General features: G+C 27.2%; 3 protein-coding genes across 3 annotated transcripts; 2 read left to right on the plus strand and 1 right to left on the minus strand.

Annotated features, from left to right (window-relative positions):
• Positions 1-4,234: 4,234 nt before the first annotated feature.
• Positions 4,235-4,961, minus strand: LOC145833576 (far upstream element-binding protein 3-like). Its single transcript, XM_082940744.1, has 2 exons — positions 4,805-4,961; positions 4,235-4,614 (listed from the first exon to the last, which is right to left on the minus strand). The coding sequence occupies exons 1-2, from the start codon at positions 4,959-4,961 to the stop codon at positions 4,235-4,237; spliced, it is 537 nt and encodes a 178-aa protein (XP_082796870.1).
• Positions 4,962-14,275: 9,314 nt separating this feature from the next.
• On the plus strand, positions 14,276-17,597 carry LOC145834438 (ceramide synthase 2-like). The gene is made up of 3 exons (XM_082941868.1): positions 14,276-14,301; positions 15,538-16,434; positions 16,888-17,597. Exons 2-3 carry the CDS (start codon positions 15,550-15,552, stop codon positions 17,044-17,046), a joined length of 1,044 nt encoding a protein of 347 aa, XP_082797994.1. The 5' UTR covers positions 14,276-14,301; positions 15,538-15,549; the 3' UTR covers positions 17,047-17,597.
• Positions 17,598-21,956: 4,359 nt separating this feature from the next.
• LOC145833577 (uncharacterized) lies at positions 21,957-22,838 on the plus strand. Its single transcript, XM_082940745.1, has one exon. It carries the CDS (start codon positions 21,957-21,959, stop codon positions 22,836-22,838), a length of 882 nt encoding a protein of 293 aa, XP_082796871.1.
• Positions 22,839-24,337: the final 1,499 nt, after the last annotated feature.

Here is a 24,337-nt window from a genome sequence, read left to right on the forward strand (position 1 = left end):
CTGAAGGACAAAAAAAGCACTTAAAATATGTTGTTTTTAGACCTGGTCCACAGAAAAAACCATTTGGTTAGAAATTTATGCTAGACTGTGTGGTATAAGCTTGAGGCAACCCTGGTGCTTACTTTTTGCAACCATTGTTAAAATTGTCATACATTATTATTGTCAGTATAGACAAAAACTAATTTTAAAACTAAATTTAAAACTTATCATTGTGTAAGTTTTACATGTCAAGGTCATTTCTTACTTAAAATACATTGGTCAAAATTTTCTAAACAAGAATAAAAACAGATTTTTTTAAAGATTATTATTAAAACAACTAATTAGCTTAACTTTTGTGAGAGAATAATTTTAAATTTTACAACTAACTATTATTTTTTTATTTTTTTTTTGGTAAAAAAACATCAGTCTCAAACTTTACCCCTTGCAACAATAAACGTTTTCTGGGGAAAAGTGAGTGTGTTACATCATATGTAATTTTACCTGCCCCATTAATATTTAACTATAACTATCCAAAAATAAAATAAACAAAAAACTATCTTTTAAACAAAAAAAAAAACCTTGGTGACACGCCATTTGGAGAACACTCACAAGGCTAGAATCTCAACACTAAAAACCACAAAGTGTGGGAAAATCATGAAGCTCAAATCCCCAAGCAAGTGTTTACCGGCGCTACAAAAAAAAATCACACCAACAATCCAATTATGTGGTCACCGCCACCATAGTGAACTTACAATCAGTTGTTGAGCAAATGCATAAAACTAGTATTATAATGAATACGTTAGCATTAAATAACTATCTTAAAGCTTGATAACTAACTAATTTACTGAAATGGTACTCAAAAAAAAAAACTTAAAAATTAAGCTAAATTTAAAAAATAAAAATAAATAAAAAAATAAAAATAAAAACTATTAAGAAAAATGTAGTTTCTGAAACTTGTATTGGTAGAATTAATTTTAGTCTAATAAAAGTAAGAAGAAAAAACTTATATTTGTGCAATAATAATTAATATATACAGCTAACAAATAAATATAACAAAAATATAATAAAAACTGGATAGTAGCAAATAAACAATCACGAACAACCATACAATATATTTCCCCAACAGACCAAAACCAGCCAATCATGATCTTATTATCTACTTAACAATTACAAGAGTAATCAAATAATACTTTAAAACTAGAAAGTAAGATATTTCTTAATCCTTAATATGCTTATTCAATTGCAACATCTATCATTTATCAATTTATATAGTTACTTTTAAGGTATGTACTTCTAAGATTAGTGGTGGCTTTGTATCTTGTCTATTAAATCATACAAACTGTTTTGTCAATCATCAATAAATATACGTTTTACCTTTAGAAAAGCATAAAGGCATACCTATGATGATTTAATTTAGTAGTTATTATAAAGATTTTATACATTTGTGATGAACCCTATCAATTGAAATCAATACATTTTAGTTGTCAGCAACTCATTGCATCAATGTGGCAAATTTTTCAAATAAAGGACAACTAACAATTCCCATAACATGATTTACTTCATTATAGCTTTCAGCATTCAAAAAAGATCTTCTTATACTTAAAACCAAGGAATAAATACAATTAAGTATTTAGCGTCACAAGTTTATCAAAAATAGAAATACGAAAAACATTGATAATTATCAAAAAAAACTATTAAAAGTTGTTTTGTTAGTTTTATTTATTGATTAGTTAAATAATATTAAAAAAAACACAAAAGTTTCGTGAGCTATTAGTATACGGCTAATAAGCTAAAAGTGTCTTTAAAAAAAATATATATGAAACTTTGGAAATTACAAAACAAATGATTTTATTTCCACTGTAAAATATCAGATTCACAAAAAAATACTAGTTAAAAAATACTAGTTACATGACAATTTAAATTCCAACATTTTAAGTTCTTAAAATTAGCTTTAGAGGCATCTATAAAAGTAAAAGATATTGTAAAACGCTCTTGTTGGTCTGATTATTTGAAATTGATTAAAATACAAGAAACAATACATTAAAAAAGAATTTTAAAATAATTAAAATATACCATATTTAAAAACTAGTTTATTTAGCTATATCTCGTAAACTATTTTAGGTTTTAGAAAATAAAAAACGAGCATTTAAATCTTATTTATAACATTAAGATTATTAATATCTATTTTGAAGCATTTATTAAAAGAGATACAAAAAAAATACATAGAATGGTTAAAATTTAGATTTTAGGAATTTGAGCTGTCTAAATTTAAAAAGTAGTGCAGCTAAATAAAAAAAAAATGGTTGTTAGAAAACAGTTAAGGGTTTTCATTTCATAATATTAAAACAAATATATTATTATTTTCTTGCCAGTTTATTTACAAAAATATGTTATACTTAAGGAGCTTTTAAAATGAAAATAACAGAAGGTTGTTGATGAGAGTACTAATATTATAAAATATGTTATGATTTTTTTTGTAATAATACCTTATTACACTACAACCTTCTGTGTATTCTAAAAGATTATTTTCTAAAACTTGTAATTTCTACAAGCAAAAGGGTAATCGATTGCATTCAAAGGAGTCTTGTTAAAAAATTGAGCTGTTTCACCAAATATTTGCAGAATTAGCAAAATTTTTTTTCAAGGCTTTTTGTCTTTAGTTATTAAATTTTTGATATGTTTGGGCAAGGTGGGCTAGGGATAAAGGTAAAAAGCATTAAAAAATATTTAGAAAAGTTTAAATTTTTTGGCTGACTCAGCGAATATTAGAGAAACACCAAAACATTACAATCGGACCCCTTTCAAAAACGGCAAAAAAAAATCTTCAACACAGCTTAAAAAAATTTAATCTGTACATTTATTTAGTTTAAGAGCGTAGAAATGTTTATTGGAATTACATATTAAATTAGTTATTGTTTTATTATTTTAAACAGTTAATAATTATGTTTTTTGTTACAGTAAAAGCTTATGCTAAGTTTTACCTAAAGATTGTTTATTACTACTGCATTTACTTATCTGTTTTGAAGATTTTCTTTATTCAGTACACTATACACTACATTTACTTGTTATCATGAATCTTTTTTTTTCAGTGTAATTTTATTATTTTAAACAGTTACAAAAGTTAACGTTTTATTTTGTTTTATATTACAATAAGAGTTTTTATCTAAAGTCGTATTTTAATTTTTATATATTGAATGTAGTTTTATTTTATACCATACATTTAAAAAAATAAAAATATGACATTTGTCTCTACACTATACATTTAAACCACCAAAATTCTTGAAAAAAAAATCCGATTTCTTAAGAGTTATTTGTTTGTTTCAATTGTAAATTTCATGCTTGAGTGATTTTGTTGCGATTTTCTCACAGATATCTGGTGACTAAATGTACTATTATTTCAATAGAATTAAGTTATTTAATGAAGTTATCTACTTAGTTTAACTAGACAACTTAAAATGAATGAAATTTTCAAAACTTCACTCACAAGGTATCTACAAAAATAAAAAACAGAAGTTATAGATTTTTATAATTTGCAAAAAAGGCTAACAGTTTTGTAATAAAAAAAACTTGAAATGTTAATAACAGTAACTAAGAATATTTTAAGCTTTTTTTTTAATTACAAAACTGTTATCCTTTTTTGTAAATAATAAAAGTCTATAACTTGTTATTTTTTACATTTATACTTAAAGTAAATACTGAAACAGTTTGAATCTCAAGAAATATGTGTCCAGAATAGATGATAAGTAGCTCATTTTAATCAGATATTAAGCTTTTTATGGTAAAATGAGATGTTATGAAATTAATACTCGCTTGATAGTTTGTTATTATTACTAAGTATTTAATATTTTTCAATTTAATTTATTTGAAGATGGTAAGGTTTAGTAGTGTTTAATTTATGTGAACTTGAAAAATTACAAATTTTTCAAATATTTAAAAATGATAAAGTTTGTGTATTATCGAATACACAGTTAACTATTTTAGTTGTTTTGAACATAAAACTTTCCCTAAAAACTAAAAAATAGAGCGTTCAACACTACAGGACTTCAAACTTAATCCTTATTATATAGAAATCGAACCAAATATCATTACACACAAAAATTTATTCAAAAAAATGTATTACTATCAACTAAAAATGTAAACAGCTCCACAGAGCGTCAATACAAAGCGCATCAACCTTTCAGTTAATGCGTTGCACATGTTTAAGTCACATGCTTTGCTCCAAGTGCGCAACCAAGCGGAAAATATATTTAATAATTCATCCCAGGAACCACTGCTCCACGAGGTCCTTGATCATCTCCCTGCACTTCCTCACCTGCTCTCCGGTCCCCGTCACGCTGAACCTTCTCACTCCCTTCCTCTTAAAACTGTGGTCGACCATCGCCCATGCTCCCGACCTCCTGTTTATCCTTTTGATATTCTCCGCCTGTCTGCCGATTACGAAGCCCACGGTGTCTTTTGGAACCTCTTGCCACTCCGTGACCATCTCAATTTTCTCCAGTTCGCACGTGTTGTTGTCGTTTACTTGATCTTGTCCGTTTACTTGGCGATTGCCGCGTTGAGTCGGTTTCATTTCATTCAGTCTGTCCGCCACTTCACTGAGCATTTGTTTGCAAGTTTCTACGTTTTCCTGGGTGCCTTTAAAATGATTTACAACAAATAACAAAAACTTCTTTGTAAATTGTTACTAAAGTAACGTTGTATTAAATTTCAATTAATGCATCATTTATATCAGTTATCTTCAACTCTTGTAAAGTTTTCTATTTGCTTACAGCTAACTTTAAAAATATCGTATATTTGAAACAATAAAAATTTAATTATTTATTACCTCTGATGACACAGTGATCTGGAGGCATGATCTCATAACGGCATTTGGACAGCATCAGCATTTTCAGGATTTCCTTTCTGTCGGGCCCATTGATGAGACTGATGATAATTTCCGGTAGCCGGATGGTTTCAGTGGTCATTCTTCTGGCTTGATTCATTTTAAAATGAAGTTCACTTAAAGGCTATAAATAACATAAGTTTGAAAACATTTCTTCTCCTGGTACTACTAGATCAAAGATTTAAATGTTATTATTTTAAGCACCAATTTATTAGTTTTAAAGAACGAGGGTTACTTTATACACGTTTTACATAAATTTATAGCATAGTTCACATTATTCGAGCAACTTCTTGCTCAAAAAAATATTTCATTAACAATTATCCTAGTTTAATAAATAAGGTTTAAAAAAATATTTTTTTATTTTTGGAGAAAAGCTGAAATAAGTAAAAAAATTGAAAAAAACGTAAAGTTTTTAATGAAGCCCCACTCAAAAATTTAAATCCCAATCAGATGAATATTTCTAAACGAAAGGCAAAAGAACGTTCTTTAGAATAAAAAAAAGTTCCAAGTAAGCTTTAAAGATAAGAAAAATATTTGGATCTCAAGTTTGGACATTTTTCAAAAATTGCAAAAAAAACTATTCCAGCCAAAGTAACCCTCGTTTTTTAAGATTCTTTATTGGAATAATACGAAAATCTATTGTCTCTTTGTTATTAATACTTTGAGACAAAATGAAGAGAATTTATAAAGCAAACCTTAACGTATCGATAAAAAATGGTATACAATTAATAAATGGTGTTCCTTTTTTTTTGTGCAACAGTTTGGTAAACTTGCAATTAGAAATTTAACATATAGAAATGTTATATAGCTTTTAAACAATGGTTTAAATTTTAACTACATAAGTAAAAATAACTAAATCAAAGTTCTACGTACTTTTAAATTAACAGTCTGCCCCTTTCACTAAAAATTTCAAATTAAACATTATCGAAGCTCCAAAACTAAGAAAAATAAACCTATTATAACTTTCTTTTTTTAATTAAAAATAATACAAAAGTATAATAAAATTTAGCTAACCATATTTCAATATTGTTTAGGTTTAATGCATTAGTTCACAAATTAATAAAAAGCACAAAATGCAACAGTTTGATAAAACAGTTTGCGAGTAACTTGAATATTTGTTCATAACATTCTAATTGATAAGTAAAAGAACTTAAATAAGTTTATAGAGTTTTAAATAAAAAAGGCTTATGGAACTCTAAGTCGGTTTGCACATATTTTACTATATTTTTATAACCTCATCTAGTACATAAATTAAATGATATTTATAAAAATTAGTTTTTACTTTTTTATAATATTTTTTTATTGTAAAATAAATAAAGCTAAATTAATATTAATCTATTAATCAAAAATTCAATTTAAATCTTTCTTTTCATAAATTACTAATTAAATAAATTAACACAAAAACTTCAATATAATTCGTTTTAAATTCTAAGCTCTCAAACTTATGCTTTACTAAAAGAATTATGTATTTTATGCATTAATGGTTTCTAGACATGACTGTAAATAACATTTAAAACATTATTTAAAATTTTGAACTTAATTTACTTTCAGATAACTTTATTCGTAAAGTATTTTAGATTATAGTTTAAGTGTTAAATAAATAAACTAAAGAAAAGTTTTAGTAAAATAAAGTTTAGATTTTTAATTCCTGGTAGTATTAAGGTACTAACAAGAAATATTATTAAAAAAATTAACATCACTAAAATAAAGCTGAGACCGAATAGTTTAAGTGACATGGTCAGTTTTTAGTGTATTAATCAGAACATAAATATTAAATACACCAAAAGGAAAAACATATATCAATGCTAAAAGTATGCAGGAGTATACTTTAGTATAACCAAATGTTTATGTATTACCTTTATGTATTACCTTTTAAAATAAGTAGAAGTTTGTTGCATATGAACTTATTTTCTACATACAATTCAGTGTTTTAAAATAAAGCATTGAAGGTTTATTAAATGAAGTTTTAGTTTCTTATAAAAAATTGTGCAATTTCTCAAAGTTTTTAAATAGGATAGTATTTTTTGTTTTTAAAAACACATCATTTAGAAAAACTGTAAAAAAGAACATACTGACTCTATACTTATTCCAGCATCATAATGAGATTGTAAGTTTACAGCTATTTCTAAATTCTAATTACATTCACGCTAATTAGTAATTCCTATCTAAATTTAACATTCTTAAGTAGTTAACAATTTCAACATTCAATATTAAAAAAAAAAATCAAGCAATCAGGGTCGTCGAACTGATAATGTTTATATACTAACTAAACACTGAATACTAAGTAAACATTTTATCTTTTAAAATAAAGCTCATGCTTGATGATTTTTTTTAATTATTGTAAGAATGACTGATTACTATCTTATAAGTGACAAGCCTGCAAGCGAGTCTAAAAATAAAAGTACGTTTTCTATTAACTCCGGTAAGCAAAACGTTTTTTATATTTTTTTACAGAGTAGCATCACAAGTTTAAAAACAGTTTCAGAGACTCTCTTTGTCTATAGCTGGGTTGCAAGAACTCCAGAAATATATACTATGTTATGCTTGAGTAAACTCGGGGCAATATATTCTTAAGGTTTCAATAGTTATAGTTTTTACTAATGTTATAAAACAAATCAAAAAAGATAACATAATTAAAATATAAACAAACTATGTTTTTATTTCAATTTATGTTGTGTAATGTTTTGTATACCATTTTGAATGAGATATCTAGTTACGTTTTCACTTTGTATTAAAATAAAATAATATATTTTTGTCTTTTAGTAATTCTTACCATATCAATAGAATTAGACTTAAATTTTACCAACATTATGCGCTGTGTTTACAAGAAATTCTTTTCTTAATTTTTCTCAATTTTTTCTCTACTTAATTAACAACACCACTGTACGTTTAAGGTAATTGGTTTGGCTCTGGTTAGCCTAATAATTAGCTTGATATCTTGCGAAAAATTTGCAAGTTCAACAAAAATTACAAAAGGGGATTCAAGTTACCTAAAATCAAGAAATGATACCATTAAACTTTCCTTAAATCGTCTTAAATTGCGCATAGTGTGCTTTTGTGATAATTGCCACAAGTAAAAAAAATCAGATTAAAAACTCTAAGATTGCATTTTTTCGGTCTCATACATTTTGCATTGAGAGGGCTTTTTTAAATCAAAATTCGCTAGCACGAAAGTTTCTTTAAGGCATCTGAAAATTTTTGCAAGTTGTTTTAATGGTTTTTGTTAAATGTAATACTTTTGAAGCTGAAAACTCAAAGGTCAGCGTTTTACAAGCCGTCTTGTGAATATTATAAGTTTGATTATTTAAAAAGAATAAAAACCATTTAAAAATACAAATAACATCCTTTTAACTGTCTATTAAGTAAAAAGTAAGTAAAAATTTCTAGCAAACAAAGGTCCTGAAAAAAAGTCTAACAATTTAAGTTTTCCCTTGGTCTTATTAGTTTTCCTTAAATTATTGAATTTGTTGTTTGACCGGTGCAGATATTTTTTAGTTGATTTAACCTGTTTATTGTTTGTTTTTCTTTACTTTTTTTTATTATTATTTAAAGTTGTTTTACAGTTTTACTCTTTTTTATGGGTAGCTGTCAAATTTGCACGAGCGTACAAAATTGCACGAGTGCACAAAATTGCACGAAGGTTCTTTTTGCACTGGTTAAATTTTCTTTATATATTTCTTAATTTTTACCGTAATTTGAATTAGTTTTTGTTTTGAATAATTTTTTGTCAGTTATTTTTTTATTTTTACTTTCACTGTTACCCCTTAACCTTACCCTTGGTCAAGGTCTAACTTTAGTTTTCTTTTTTTTATTAATTTATCTTTTAGTTTTTTTTTCTGTTTTATTATAATTTTTTTTAGTTTTTTTTACTCTCGTGCAAAAATGTAACTCGTGCAAAATTGACCCTTGGTGCAAAATCGTCTTCGTGCAATTTTGTGCCCTCGTGTAATTTTGGCTTTGTGCAATTTTGTCTTCGTGCAATTTAGACTCGTTCCCCTTTTTTAGCATAACACCTCTTTCTTAAAAGATCTCGATCTTTAGTATACTTCTATAATGTGAAACATGGATTTTAAAATAAATTAAAACATTTGCTTTTTTTTACCACTGATAGAATTTTAATACTTTAAAGTTATAATTCAAGCTTAGAACAAGTAATAAGACTAAAAACATAAAGTTCAAAAAATAGACATCTTAAATTTTGTTACAATTTTAGGAAGTTTACAAGAGAAGAAAAGTACTGCACACAAAACGACAAATGTATTATTTTGTGGGCTCCTGTTGTAAACTTTCCTCACGTTCTTGAATGATTTTTATACTCTTTTAGCTTGAAACTTGAAGCAAGCCTCTTCGCCTTTGGTTTAGTTTTGTCTTCAGGCTGCAACTGATCTGAGAAACTCGATTAGACCTAAACCATCTGAACTTTGAAGATTTCCTTCTTTTATTGGATTCATCCAAAGTCATCGATTTGTTGCCGTCGGATGATTTTACTGAGCCACAGATTTCAGTACCTGGTTGAAAGTGGCTTGCAAGCTTAGGGTTTTTCGTGAGCAAAAACTCACTGTCATCAGACAACCATGAAATTATCTTTCACCAACAGCTGATGTTCAAGTTTTTGTTTTTTATTGAAACCAACTTGCATAACGTTATCTCCTTTATTGAAGTCTGTTTGGTTGCCCGGGTGAGATAAAATTGAACCAATTGTATCGAATTTGCATGGATTAGAGCTATTCATAGCTGTTTTATGAGTAAATAATTCAATTTTTTAATTGCTTTGACTTTCATCAATATCGAGTTTGCTCGTTTCTTATTCACTAGGGTCCCTTCTATCGGCTTTAGTGGCGGTAAAAACTTTTGTATTACACTTTGACAAACTTTCTGACGTGAAAGTTTCTAAGGTTTTATTTGTCGTTGTTGGAGTAACACCTAGGCATTTATTTTTGCTTTATGAAGTTAGATTCACTCACACTACAAATGCAAGAAGATGAACTTAATTATTTATTTCAAATAATTGAATCATTACATTTATTTTGCAAACTAACTGGCTTTTGATTATAGCTGTCATCACAAGCTAATACATTTTTTTTACTTTGCTGAGCGTCTTAGCCATTAACTTTATAAATAAATTGTTCATGTTTTACTCTTCTAAACGTGTCGTTTTTGAAAATAACGTTTTAAAATAAATAAAATGCAATATTTAGCATTAAACTGACGCATTTATGTGAAGTTTTCGTTAAACGTTCATTGATATTTTTATTTAATTTTCAATAAAACGTTTAGTAATTATGTTTAATAAATATTTCTTTTATGAAAACATAAACTTTTTCGTCTTTTTACTAGTTGAATTTAAAACTTTCCCTTTCTTTTACTATTAGTTATTTAAAAAAAAAACTTAAAAGTCACTTACAAAAATTAAAACATTGCGGATATTTTTATATTCTTGTAAAATAAAGTAGAAACGTTAATCAGCACCTAAACTAGTGGTGGGTAACATTCGGCCGCGGATGCTTTAAAAACAAAAGTGAATTCCGGCCCGCATAAAGTAAAACTGCGGCCCGTAGGCATGTCAATCTTAACCGTAAAACTATTTTTTTAAATTTAAACTTGATTTTATATAAAAAAAAAGAAGGTTTTAGGTACAATTTACAGTATATTTTAAACTTGCACTAGAAGTAGCAAAAGTATATTATAAAATTAGTACTTTGTCAAAACGAGTTGGATAGTGGACTAACTATCGTAAACTTAATGAAGTTTAAGTGCTTCGGTACGCCGAGGGCCGCCGACTAAAAGTGTTGCCAACCCCAAGATTAAAAGCTATCAATATAATTTAAGAAACACTAAAGCATTTCAAGTACCAAACCAACAGATAAATAAATGATCATTAAAAACTTAGATCAGTTTTATTTACAGTGATATCTTTTTTACTCCATTAAGTATCTTTAGTATAAAAATGCATGTTGCACAGATTTTGTGTTTATTTGTTTGAAACAAAAACTTATATTTTGTTTTTTTAAACTTTTAAAAATATTTGACGAGCTAATACAACTTGTAAGTAATTTGAAAAATATTTCATCAAGCAGTTTAAAATAAACGGATTAAAACTATCAGTATAATTTTAAACATTTATGGTCTTATAGAATTTTTTTTAAACTTTTAAATATACCAAACGTTTCTGTAAGACTTTGCAATACATTATATTTCTTTTGCATGCATATTGTTATAGTTTACTTTTTTTATGGTTTTTTAAGTTAAGTAAAAATAAAATTTGTCTAGGGAAAAATAACAAAACTCGGCAGTTCTACTAAACTGTTACCTAAGTATTAAATTATACTAAAAAAATTAATATAAATATTTATTAATTTTTGTAACCAATTATTTTATCAAAAACCATGACTAATTTTAAATATTGAAATTAAATTTTCTAAATAATAATTATGTCAAATAGTTTTTTGTAGATTTTTCACTTTTTAATTAATATAAATAATACAATATGTATTTATTTTTTAAATTATGACTGTATTAAATTAAAAAAACAAATCACTTACATAATAAAATATGATACTACGTGAAAATATTATGTTACATTGGAAAATATCTGATAAAAATGTTCTTTTTATATTATTAGCTGTATATTAGTCAGTTTTTACTTGAGTCGAGTAATATTAAAAATAAGTAAAGTTATTTTAACGTTCAAAACGTTTATTTTTACAAAAGTGTTTAACTATTTTTTTTTCTTCATAAAATTAACTCGTGTAACAATACAGTTAAAAAATGACAAAACATAATTTAAAATTGCTTAAAAATTCTTAGTTACAAAAACTTATTTTTGAAAATGTAAATCTAAAATGTGTTAAAAGCTAACAATTTTTTATAACTTTATTTTTTGATTTCTGCAAAGTTGCATAAGCATGAAAGAAATGCAATTAGAGCGTAACACAGAAATTCTTAATTGCATTAAAGACTGTTTGTTGTCAAAGTGCTACTTTTTTGCATGAATCATTATGTCAAAACACTGCTAAAAGTTTTTGTGTGAAAATTTTATATAAATTGTAAGAGTTTTATTTTCTTTTTTAGTTGTTTGTATTAGTGTGGTCAAAAAGCGATTGGAAATTAAGGCAGAAATTTTCAATTGCTATAAAGACTGTTTGTTTTCAAGGTAAAACATTTTATGAACTTATTATGCGAATATCTCATACATGTTGTTAGATTTTTTTATTCATTGTTTTTCTCATTTGCATTAGCGTATGTTTAAGGCATTTAAAAAATAACACAATTTTTTTTAAATTGCAATAGTTATTGTTTGTTATCAAAACGTCGCATTTTCTGCACGAGCTCATTATGATTTGTGCTGGAAAAAATTAGTTTTTAATCACTTTTCAGTGGTATATGAAAAAATATTGCTTTTACATTTTAATCCCTTTTCAGTAGCTATTGTCTACAACGAAATGTTTTCAGGGCATGCAACTCACCACAAGTATTTGGTGCCGTCGTCTTAAATAACTTAACATTTTCAAAACATTCGATGGTAGCCGGTGGTGCATACATTCGACAGTGTTTTGTTTTATATTTATTTAAGTTTTAAGTTAAACTTCAATTTTTGGCAGCAAGCTTCTAGATAGTATTCAAACTAATTTGATTGTTTTTTTATGATTTAGAAAATATGAGCTTTGTTAGTAGCACTAAGCTAACTTTGTACTGTAGTCTTTTGACTAGTTGGATAAAAATGTAGTTATGTATTTTATTAACTTAATGTCCAAGTTTATTTATTTTTCTATTAAACGGTAAAAACGAGAAAGCGACTTTATTAAGAAGCAGATAAGACAACAGTTGTTTTAAACACAATGAAATCCAAGCTTTCAAACATCACATTATTGTTGTGTATAAACTAATAGTTGTGATTTCAGTTATGTTCAAGTTTACTCCAAACAAGCAAATTTTTTGAAATCACACCAATAAAACGGCTAGTTGAAATTTTTCATGCCGACAATCAAAAGCCCAATTGGCTTGTTCATCACGTGATTAAGGTCACGCATGCCTGATTATCAGCTGATGTTTTCATCGAACGAGAGAGAAAGTTGTTGTGTTTTTTGTTTCGAGAGAGCGGCGTGTTTTGAATTTTTTTAACTGCATACAAGGTTCAATGAGTATTAGACCGATGTTCTATAAAATCTTAAAAGTAAATAAAAAATAATTTTAAGCGGAAATTATACTCAATTTTGTTAATTTCATTCAGTATATTATGTAGCTACTTGTTAATTTTCTGCTTTGATAAGAATTAGTATTTTTCAGATTGTTTACAGTTACTTTGATTTTTATTTTATGCTTTTCAGTTTAATGTAGTAAATTGGCTTTGATTTTTGTTAGTTCTATTTAGTGTCTATGTTGTTACTTTTTTTGTGTTTAAAAAGAAGTTTAAATTTTTCAGATTGATTACAGTTTGCTGTTCATATTTAAAAATTTGCTTTATGTTTCTCAACTTATTGTAGTCAATTGGCTTAAATATTGTTAGTTTTATTTAGTGTAATTTTGTTACTTATGTATTTTGCTTTTTAGAACAATTTTATAACTTTTCAGCATGGTTACAAGTTACTATTGTTGATATACAAATTGTTCTCTTTAATTTGACATGAACATTTAAATTGTAATTTTTTTCAGTTTACAAAATTATTTATGTTTTCTATATATGAAGACAGTTAAGCTAAACATATAACATTATTTAGTTAAAAAATTTTACACAACTTTGAATATTATATGTTTTGGTTATAAGAAAACAAATAGATAGATCTCAACTACTGGAGGAGAAATAATGAATTTATTCTTTTAAAAATTTATTTTACAAACTAAGTTTCGGTCAAAGACCTCGTCAGTGCTAAAATAAATCTAAAAAAGATATGTGACAGTCATGGAAAATAGCATTTAAACAACTAAATTAGAATAAAACCAAATTTTTACTCAAAATTTTTACTTAAGAAACTAAACAAATCAAATTTTAATATTAAGGCTAAGTTTTAGGTAAAGTTTAAACTTTAGCTAAGTTTTAAAATCTATATAAAACAGTAATAATAAAAGCTGTATGTAGCTTTTTTTTTTCTTGTAGGAAATTTACAGAGCAAATGTTGCTTAAGCAAAAGTGTAATTAATAAATAAAGCTTCAAATTGAATTGAATTCAAATGAAGTTTATTTTAATAGTGACGTAATTATTTAAAATTTAAACAATCTTGTGCTTTGATACACAACTTTGAATTACAAATTTAACTGTTGGTAATTATTGGCGTGTTTATGAAAATAGAGAATTATTACCTAACATATTGGTAATCAATTGGATAAACAAGTTTCTAATCTTTCATAAAGGTTGGAAAATAAACTCTAACACATTTAATATACTTTTTTGGTTTAAACAGTTCAAAGGTCGTCAAATAAACTCAATAACTTAATATGCCCAGTAAGTTTATAATAAAATTGAAGTATTAAAATGTAGATTTATTTGATTGCTTGGACGTTAGTACCGTCATGATTTACATTTGTGAAATAATTTTTTACAATTAAAAAATGTTGTTGTGCATGTAACGAAGTCATTAGCATTTCTCCTACAAATTTCTTAAATATTTTTCTTAAGTTCTAGTATTTTTTTATACCGGTTTTGTAAGAATTTGCGAACTTAGATAGTTTAAGATATGTGTTGTTAGTATTGAAAATTTAATGCTTTTGTGCATGCTTTTATCGGTCAGCTAATGAAAAAGCGCTTATTGAAAAAAACTCATTAAAACTGTAAAGTATTTATTATACATTTACAAAATATGATGCTTTTAACACGTTTGTCTTTCAGGGTGGTAATAAAGTTTTACAACTGTTTACAACAAGATTTTTTCTAAAGAAAACTAATTCTATAAAAGTTAGCTGTTTTTGTTATCGCTATGTTACATAGTTTTTCATATTAAAAAAATTTAGCTCTAAAAAAAAAAACGACGTTTTTGACGAATTTAAATTTTTAATCGATAGTTAGTGTAATAATAGGTCTTAAGGAGTAATTATTTTTAATCGTTGAATAACATTTCTTAATTTGTTAGTACATATTGGTTTGTTTTAGTAAATCTGCTTACAGTTTATTTAAAACTTTTTTTTATTTTAAAGATGTAGTTTTTTACTTTTGTAAAACATCTGCAAAACTTTTAAAGCTAATGACTTTTAAGCAATACTTTAAACTTAAAAACTTTTTATATACTTCTTGAAAACTACTAGTTAGTATATGTGTAGAGAGACTTATAGTCTAAGAAAAAAAAATACCAAAAGCCGTACATTTTAAAAAAGATAAAAACACTTATAAATTCTTAATATCTAAAATTGTTTTAAACGTTGCTTAAGTATTTATATTGTTTACAACTTACATCAAAATGAAAACAACTAAGCTTCAAATTAAATTAATCATATGACTTTTGTTTAAATACTTACCTTTGAAATGGTACTTATATATTTATTAAATTAATTTTATAAAATAATATTTTTAATTCAATATTTGTATTATTCATACAAGTAGTTTTTTTAAAACCTTTCTGTACACACTATAATATTATACAAATAAACCGTTTTTTATGTAACATTTTTTCATAAAAAATATCAAATAATTATTTAACGTAAAAATATGTAACTAAGTGTAAAATAAACATTCAAACATTTTTAGAATCTAAACATAATGAACGGTTTATACACTGAAATGGTGCAGATATTTTATCCGGACAAGGACCGGTTGAACGAGGTCACTTTCTCCTCAACGATGGTTTCCGTCGCCGTCTTTGCCACCGTCATCTCCCTCCTCCGACGCCTCTTCGAACGTCATGTCGCCTCAGCCCTCGCCAAACTCCTCCGCATCCAGGACCGCAGGAAGCTGCCTGGGGAAAACCCCCAACTTGAAGACTGCTACAAAAATGAGAGCAGGAACCCGGACCAGGGCCTGATAATTGAAATTTGCCGGGAAACGAAAATGGACGCGAGGCAGGTGGACGTCTGGTTCAGGAGGAGGCGGAACCTGGACCGCCCCTCCAAGGAGAAAAAGTTCAAGGAGACGCTGTGGAGGCTGGTCTATTACGTCGTGCTGGTCGCTGTTGCCTTGGTGACGCTCAAGGACGCGGCGTGGTTCCGCGACACCGCCGAGTGCTGGACGAACTTCGGCCGCCAGGAGAAGTTCGTGTCGGTGCACGTTTACTACCACTTGGAGGCGGGCTTCTACGCGAGCTTGCTGCTGTCGGTGTTCACGGACGTGAGGAGAAAGGACTTTCTCGAGATGGTGGCGCACCACTTCGTCACCCTCCTCCTCCTCGCCTACTCGCACCTGTGCTCGATCGAGCGCATCGGCACCCTGATCATGGCCGTCCACGACGTCAGCGACGTGTTCCTGGAGCTCGCCAAGACGCTGCACTACGCGGGGAAGAACCGAGTCGCCGAGCACATGTTCACCCTGTTCGCGGTGGTTTTCATGGCGACGAGGTGGGTCGTGTTCCCGTTCTGGTTGATTGCGTCCACTGTGCGCCACCTGACGGTTCACTATTACCAGTGCGTGGGCTTTTTGATGGCGCTGCAGGTTATTTCCCTAATTTGCATTAAATTTTAAATTTAATTCCTAGGATAATATTGATGACAATTATTTGACAATTATTTCAAACTTGTTTGGTCATGTTTAATTAAAAAATAAATAAAGTTATGTGGTGTCATGACAGTATAATTTAAAATATTTTATTCTAGCTAAAAGCTTGGTTCACTATTACCAGTGCGTGGGCTTTTTGATGGCGCTGCAGGTTGTTTCACTAATTTGAATTAAATTTTAAACAACTTTAATTGCTAGGATAAAACTAATAGCAATTATTTCAAACTTGTTTGGTCATGTTTAATTGAAAGATAAATAAAACTATGTGGTGTTGTGGCAATGTAATTTAATATATTTTGTTCTAGCTAAAAGTTCAGGTCACGTCACTACAAAGAAACTTACACTAACTAAAAATAATGCAGTTAATTAAATTTTCGGTTTCTGCTGCAGGTCTTGCACCTCTTCTGGGGCGCCACCATCATCCGCATGGCGGTGAAGATGGTGCGGGAGGGGCAGGTTGCCAAGGACGACCGGAGCGACGTGGACGAGGAGACCGGCGAGGACGATGAGGAGGAGGAGAAGGGGGAAGGAGAAAAGAAGGAGGACTGAGGAGGAGAAAATTGTTGTCATGTTGCTCGGTTGAATGTCATAAGAACGTTTTTGTTTTTTGCAACGTTTGATTAAAATACAAAGTTTAAACTTTTTCGTCAAAAAGTTTCAGCGTGAGATTAGTTTTTCAAATTATTAAATTTAATAAAAGATAATTTGATGGTTATTGGTGTAAATATTTAAGTTTTAAACTGCAACTAAAATAAAGTTTTAGTTGTGTATAAAACAAAAAAACAAAATACTATTCTATCGTCGTCAAAATAATTTTTACTAACTACGTTTTATTTTACAAATAAACAATCAAAATTTTTTCAAAAACTTTTTTTTTTTTGTGGTGTGCATAATTATGTTCAAAGTGTTTTATAGAATCTAAAATCAAATATATATTTTTTTTTTTTACTTTTAGAGACTTTTATTAATATTCTTATTACAATTCATATTACAACTTAACACTTTGTGAGATATTATGCATGGCGTTTTACTAATTTGACTAAGTTTGTATTACAAATTTTGCTGCACTTTTAAACTACTTGCCAAACATTTTTTAAGTTCTAATAAAAAAAGTTACACAAATGTGATAGATGTTTACTAGTTTATAACTAAACACTTTAAAATAAACTAATGATTATAAATGATTATCTATATTTTTTTGCAAACGTTAGTAATACAGTACAACATAACAAAGTTTGTACTAAAACAACAGCTTTTTAAACCTTTACTACTGTTTGAATATTTACTTTTATAATAGTTTATGCTGTTTTGAATTAGATAACTAAAAAAAAAACGAAGTCATTTTAGACTTCAGAAAATAAAATATAAAATACTTTAAAATAGCACCACAAGTTTTAACCTCAACTTTTATTTTGTACATAACCACACGTTTTAACCTTAGGAGGATAATTTATTTGGTTTGGTTTAAATTTCATCTTATTTGTTTGCTGCAAAAATATTTATTTTTTAAAGTTTATATGTAACTTTCGAACACTAAAAATCACGGACATTTTATTCATGTGAAAAGAACAAAAAAAGTTTTATATTTCTTGTAGTACTGTATAAATCATTAAGATCTATAAAAAATTGTATGATTAAAAATAGTAGAACGATTTTTTAATCAATGTTGTTTTTTTTGCAAGACTAGCAAGTCTAGTATTAAAACGTTTTAAGGTTTAATTAAATTTAATTGACTATATTTAAACATATTCTAAACCATCATCAGTTATAGAAAAAAGTATTAAAATCATCTAGAATAGTTTTTTTTTACTTACAAATGTTCTTAAAAATAAAGCTTGAATAAAATTTAGTAAAGATTAAAGATAAAAAATATTATTATTTGCAATGTATTTTAATTTCATATGTAATCTTCTGTGCTTGGTTTTAGTTAAATACTTTAAGTTATTTTAGATAAACTTTATAGTTTACAAATGCTAAAGAAAAAATGAATTCAATAAACAGTTCCTTTAAGTATAAAATCTACAACAAAAGTTATAAAAACTGTGCTTAACTTAACTATTTTACAATCATATGATGAGACTAAATACACATCTTTAAAAACACTATTTATTAATTATATAGTAAAAGTATACAAAATTATACAAGTAGTATATCACTAATGAATCTTATCATTGTGCTTATAACATAAAACTGTATGTTTTATTACAAAGCATTTGTGTTTAAAAATCTTATTGTAACATAATGCCTTTCAAATAGCAAAACTTTTCACCACACTGAAAAGTTACCAGACTAGTTTATAAGTTTTGTTATTCAAAATTGACAACAAAACTTTTTTATTCGGCAAATAATTGCAAAAATTTACTTCTAATATAAACCCCGTTATGTAAAAAACATTATAATTCTAAATTTCAATTAAATAGTTTCAATAAAAGTCAACTTTTAAACATCAACTATAATATTAGAAGAAAACAACAGCAAAATTGATAAAAAAAAGTAATTATTGTATTCACAAGAATAAATACGCTTTGTTTTATTTGATCTCTTAATAAAATTACAGTTTAAAATTTTAGAATAAAATATACAGAATGACTATGCTTTCTTAACATAAGTATCAATATTTTCTGTTAATTACTTTTTAATCTGTGAAAAAAAATAAGGTAATTTTTAAATATAAGTTACACTAATTAGATTTACTTAGAAAAATACTGACATCTAATCAGTATTAATTAGTTTTATTTAAATTGAGAAACATATTATTCAATCTTATTCAAAAACTGCTTTTGTAAGGGTTATTTTTTGATATTAAATTTTAAACTTCACTTTAAACTTAATTAAAACAATTTTTTTAATTCAGATCTTTTAACTCCATATATTATTAGCTGAATTTATAAGAATAATAAATAAAAATACAACATCTTATAAAATTAAACTGCAAAATGAAAAAACTTTACACTTTAAGACAGACAATAAAGTAACAACAACATTAAAACTTTTAAGACAATCAAAATATATGTTCTACTTTGGTTTTCTGTAAAAAAGATTTTTTATTTTATTTTTTAAGTGTATTTATATCTTCGATAACTATAATAATTAGTAAACTAAATATTATATACTTAACTATAGAAATTTAATTTGTTATATTAGCGATATTTTGTTTTTAGAAGCAAGATACAAATACAACTTAAATATTTCACTAATTAATACCTGTTTAATTTAAAGCTACTTTAAATAGGTAGTAGCAAAAATTAGCAAATCACATAAAATATTTAACGTTTTAACATTTAAGAGTATTAAAAACTGTTCAACTGTTTATCTGAGTTTTAAATGATAACCATACTTTTATATAATATAAACTTATACTTTAATAAAAAACTGTTTTTAGAAGAAAAGTTCTTGAGCATTAGAGAAAAGTTTTTTATCATCTCTTAAAAAGACCAGTTAGATATTTTAAACTAAATTGGAATGCAAAACATGCTTTTAATTCAAATTTTTGACATTAAATACTTTTTAACATTATAAGTTTTATAACAAATGTATAAGATTAGAAAAGATTTCAAAAACAATGTTTTTTTAGTAATTTCTAAAGCATAGTTAATATCTTAGAGTGGTTTTCAGATGTTTAAATACCATATTAATACAGTAAACGTATGTTTAGTCAACGCAATTAATCTTTTCTACTTATTTTATTTAAATACGATTTCTTTAATTCATACCATTTTCTAAGTTATAAGTTATATCTATTAGAAAAGTTATAAATAATATCCGCTTAAAAATACTAGCAAAAGTATTTGAAAAATTTATATAAAATAGGTCGTTTTGGCAGTAAACTTTTTTTTTGTGTTTTTGTTGAGTATAGTGTGTAAATTTTTTGTTTTAATTAATAACAGCTACCAGTCGGAAAAAAAAAATTAAAATATGTTTTAACTACTGATTCTGACTAAAATTAGATTAAATGATAACTATAATTAGCATTTAATAACAATTTATTATTATTATTATATATATTATTATTATTAAAATTTGTGGTTAATCCTATTTACTTACTATAATTTATTTTACATTTATTTGAAATTTTTTATTATTGTTAATTCTAAATGAACCTTTGTTTGAAATTAATTTAATAAGAAATAGATTGTATGCAAATAATACTTTACAAAAAATTAAAGTTAAAAAGTTAGTCCTTGAGTAAAAAAATACAACATATGACAAAAATATTTAAGAATAAAAAAATTTTCATCATTATAGCCTAAAGTAATAATTTATTACAAATTAAAAATTTTTGTTAAGATAATTTTAATTAAAATAACCTTGTTCAAGTATTTCAAACAACTTCTAAAACACAGTTAATTATCGAAAATTTATTGTAACACAAGAAATACCAATAAATAATTGTTTTTATACTTAACCATTTATCTTTGGTTATTAGCTCGTTTTAAACTTGTATTATAAAGTTTTTTATTTTTAAAAGTAGTGTTAAAAAGCATACAACTTGTTTTAGTTGATCGTAAAGAATTCAACTCTTTAATATTCTTATTGCTGTTACTTACTAACGTATAAATGAAAACTACTCATGTGTAATTCCTTAGTAGAATTTTAAATGCAAAAAAAGATACGAATTAAACTAAGTTATCTGTAAATTTATCTTGATAAACATAATAAATTTCTTTTTATTTTATATGCTACATAAAACACATTTTTGAGTCTAAATATTTAGTTTCTTATTTATTGTTAATAAAATATTCTAACATATTTATCACTATATCTTTTTTACTTGTTTAAGTTTAATTCCAGTTCTTATTTGACAAAAGTCTCTAAGATTAAATTTTATCTTAATTATTGAATTTAACTAATTTACTTTGTTGTGAGATAATAACACTAGAAAAGAAAAGTTTATTATCTTCTTTTTGATTTTTAGCTCATTATAATTTTGATTAAGGTAGGGTTGCAACTTGATGCCCGAGAGGTCTTTTTGCTATCTAGGTCATTAAACCAAAAAATTTTTGAGCAAATATTTTTTTTGTTTGCTCAATAAACTAAACTATTAGTTCACAAATATTAAAAAAAGTAGTAGTCTTCACGATAATTGAAATCTGTGCACACTAAACAAAAAAAAAACTAAAAGTATCTTTGTATTTATCCCCTATCTCAAACCTTTCCACTAATTTGCCAAAGACCGTTTTATTGCAGTCATCAACTACAGAATATTTAGTACAAATTTTAAAACTGCTAACAAATATGCAAAGAACTTTTTTTTTTCTTTTCATCATTAACTCAACATTGTTAAGTATTGAATCAAAATAATTTTTCTACTAACCAACATGAGTTTCGTGAACTCCAAAATAAACTTAATGCACATTGATATGCACACTGTGAAAACCATTGAACTTACTGTTATGTTTAAGTAAATTGTTAATACTTTATAAAAACTACTTCCAGTCAACTTTTAAGAGATAAGTATAATGTCTGAAAATCACAAACGTTTCGACATGAGAAAACTGACTATGATGGAGCTCACCAAGGGGGGTTTCGGCACTATATACGATGCTAAGTACAACAACGTTCCTCTGATAGCCAAGTCTTCACAAACGAAGATAAACGACAAATTTTTAATTCAAGAGTACAAGGTGTTGAAACTTCTTCAAAGCAGCGGTGTTCGCGGTGTCCCCAAGGCCGGTTTCACGTTCTACTACTACGGCAAAAAGTGTTTCCTGATGCAAAGGCTGGGAACCGACCTATTGAAGCTCGTCGAGAGAACTCCGGAGAACAAGTTCTCTCTGAAGACCGCGCTGACGATAGGCTTGCAAACGTTGAAGATCTTGGAGTCCGTCCACGGGTGCGGCGTGGTCCACAACGACGTCAAGCCGAGCAACATGGCCGTGGGGCTGGAAGATCCCTTCGAAGTCCACCTGATAGACTTCGGCTGCTCGACCGGGTACCTTTCGGGCGGGGGATACCACGTGCGGGAGTCCGAGGTTGAAAGGCCACACGGGACGTGGATGTACATGTCTTTGAACCGAATGTTGAAGAAAACTCCGAGCAGGAGGGACGATCTGGAATCCCTGGCGTACGTCCTGATCCGTTTGGTGAAAGGGACTTTACCTTGGTGCGATGTTTTGAAAGACGGCAAAATTTCGTTCGGTCAAAAAATGAAAAACGTGGTTGAGTTGAAGAAGCTTCCGGCTGAAACAATATGCGAAGGATGCAAAGAAGAGTTTAAAGTTTTTCTTGAAAACGTGAGAAGTTTGAGTTTTAATGAAGATCCGGAGTACAAAAATTATTACACAATGTTTGAGAGACTGCTTAATGATGGATTAAAAAATTTACCTTCTCTTAAAGGATAGCGATATATACTTTTTATGCGAATATTTTGTTTCTGCTATTAACAGTCAACAAGTTAACTATTGTAACTTATATTTTGTTCTTTATAAAAACTTCGCGTAAATTTTTGTTGATGGATGTTATTGTGTTTTCAGTTTCTGTTTTCTAAATGTGTACACATTAAAAAAATTAAGTTAAACTAACTTTAAATAATTGTAATTGTTTCAAAAAACAAAGATGGAAATCAAAGACATAGTTTTTTTATACTGTATAGTTCTCTAAATTAATTGTTTAAATTTTATTGTTTAATTTTTGTTATAACTGTCAATGCTTTTATCGATTTGTTTTGAATTTTTAATTTTTCACCTTGTTTTTAAGCTAAAAGTGCATTAATTTACATAAAGTAACATTCTGTTGCACTTGATTTTAGGTGTTTTAAATTATTTTTATGATATTTCATACTAGTTATATGTATTTACCTCACCAGACTGGTTGTTGTCTTTTATTATGATAGTTAAATTATCACTTCGAGTTTTATATCTTTTATACACATATTTGTAAGCTGCCTAGTTTTCATTGTTTTACCGTAGTTTGTTTGTCTACATAAGTTAAAGTGCAAATTAATAGTAACTTGTGTCTATGTAAAACTGTTTAATTGTAAGTACGTTCACTACTCAGTAAAATAATTTAAAAGGGAACTATATTACTGATTTAATTTTTAAACTGGTTATATAGATGGAGACCGGGAGCGCGCAATATTTACATAAGAAATAGTTGCAGAGCAAACGACAAATTTGTTGAGCATATTCTAAATCATTGAAGCAGATGTTACAACAATTTTTATCTTGAAAATTCTCTATTTTTCCAACGAGTTTAAAACAATTTTTATAATTTATTTCTATTGATACTAGAGAATGACAATAATTTTCTGTTCTTTTACACACGTAGTCTTGCAAACGCTTGTAATTTGAATATTTTGTTTTATCGGTTAGGCCTGCTGTTAAAAGTTCCTTTTGTGTTAAACATTGTTCAAATCTTTTAACTTTTTATTTTCGTTTTAGTTTAAAATCTGTTCTTTCAAGGATATCACCATTATGAAATGTCAAAATACAACTATGACAAAACAACTTGTATAAGTTCACAAGTTCATTTACTTTTCCACCACAACGAACGACGTCATCTAGATTGATAAAACCTTCACACGAACTTGAACAGTCCGCACCGAATAAACCCACAAAGGTGTCGTCGGTTGAAAATACTGAAAACTCATCAAACTCAAAAATTTTTTTAAGCTAGTTCAAAAACTGGTGCAGCTCTTTTCTAACTGCGAAAAATTTTCTTTTGTTTCTTTCTGAATTCTCGGGTGAGTCTGAAATTCTCATCGAAATGGCTATCAAGAACTGCATGTAGGAATTTACTACCCCTTCGAAGGTTCCGCTAAATTTCCGAACCATTTTGTTACGTTCTTGTGATGCAGGCATGTTAATAATACAGATTGTACTGGAAATATTTTTTTATACTA

The sequence above is a fragment of the Thalia democratica genome, chromosome 4 (assembly GCF_965202585.1).
Source record: "Thalia democratica chromosome 4, ktThaDemo2.hap1.1, whole genome shotgun sequence".
Taxonomy (NCBI): Eukaryota; Metazoa; Chordata; class Thaliacea; order Salpida; family Salpidae; genus Thalia; species Thalia democratica.

Bases quoted from the DNA above. Each gene is read 5' to 3' on its own strand.
- LOC145833576 (XM_082940744.1), bottom strand. From the start codon at position 4,961: ATGAATCAAGCCAGAAGAATGACCACTGAAACCATCCGGCTACCGGAA. The intron at 4,615-4,804 runs GTAATAAATAAT...ATCATTTTAAAG, and splicing joins AGATCACTGTGTCATCAGAG to GCACCCAGGAAAACGTAGAA.
- LOC145834438 (XM_082941868.1), top strand. From the start codon at position 15,550: ATGAACGGTTTATACACTGAAATGGTGCAGATATTTTATCCGGACAAG. The intron at 16,435-16,887 runs GTTATTTCCCTA...TTTCTGCTGCAG, and splicing joins GCTTTTTGATGGCGCTGCAG to GTCTTGCACCTCTTCTGGGG.
- LOC145833577 (XM_082940745.1), top strand. From the start codon at position 21,957: ATGTCTGAAAATCACAAACGTTTCGACATGAGAAAACTGACTATGATG.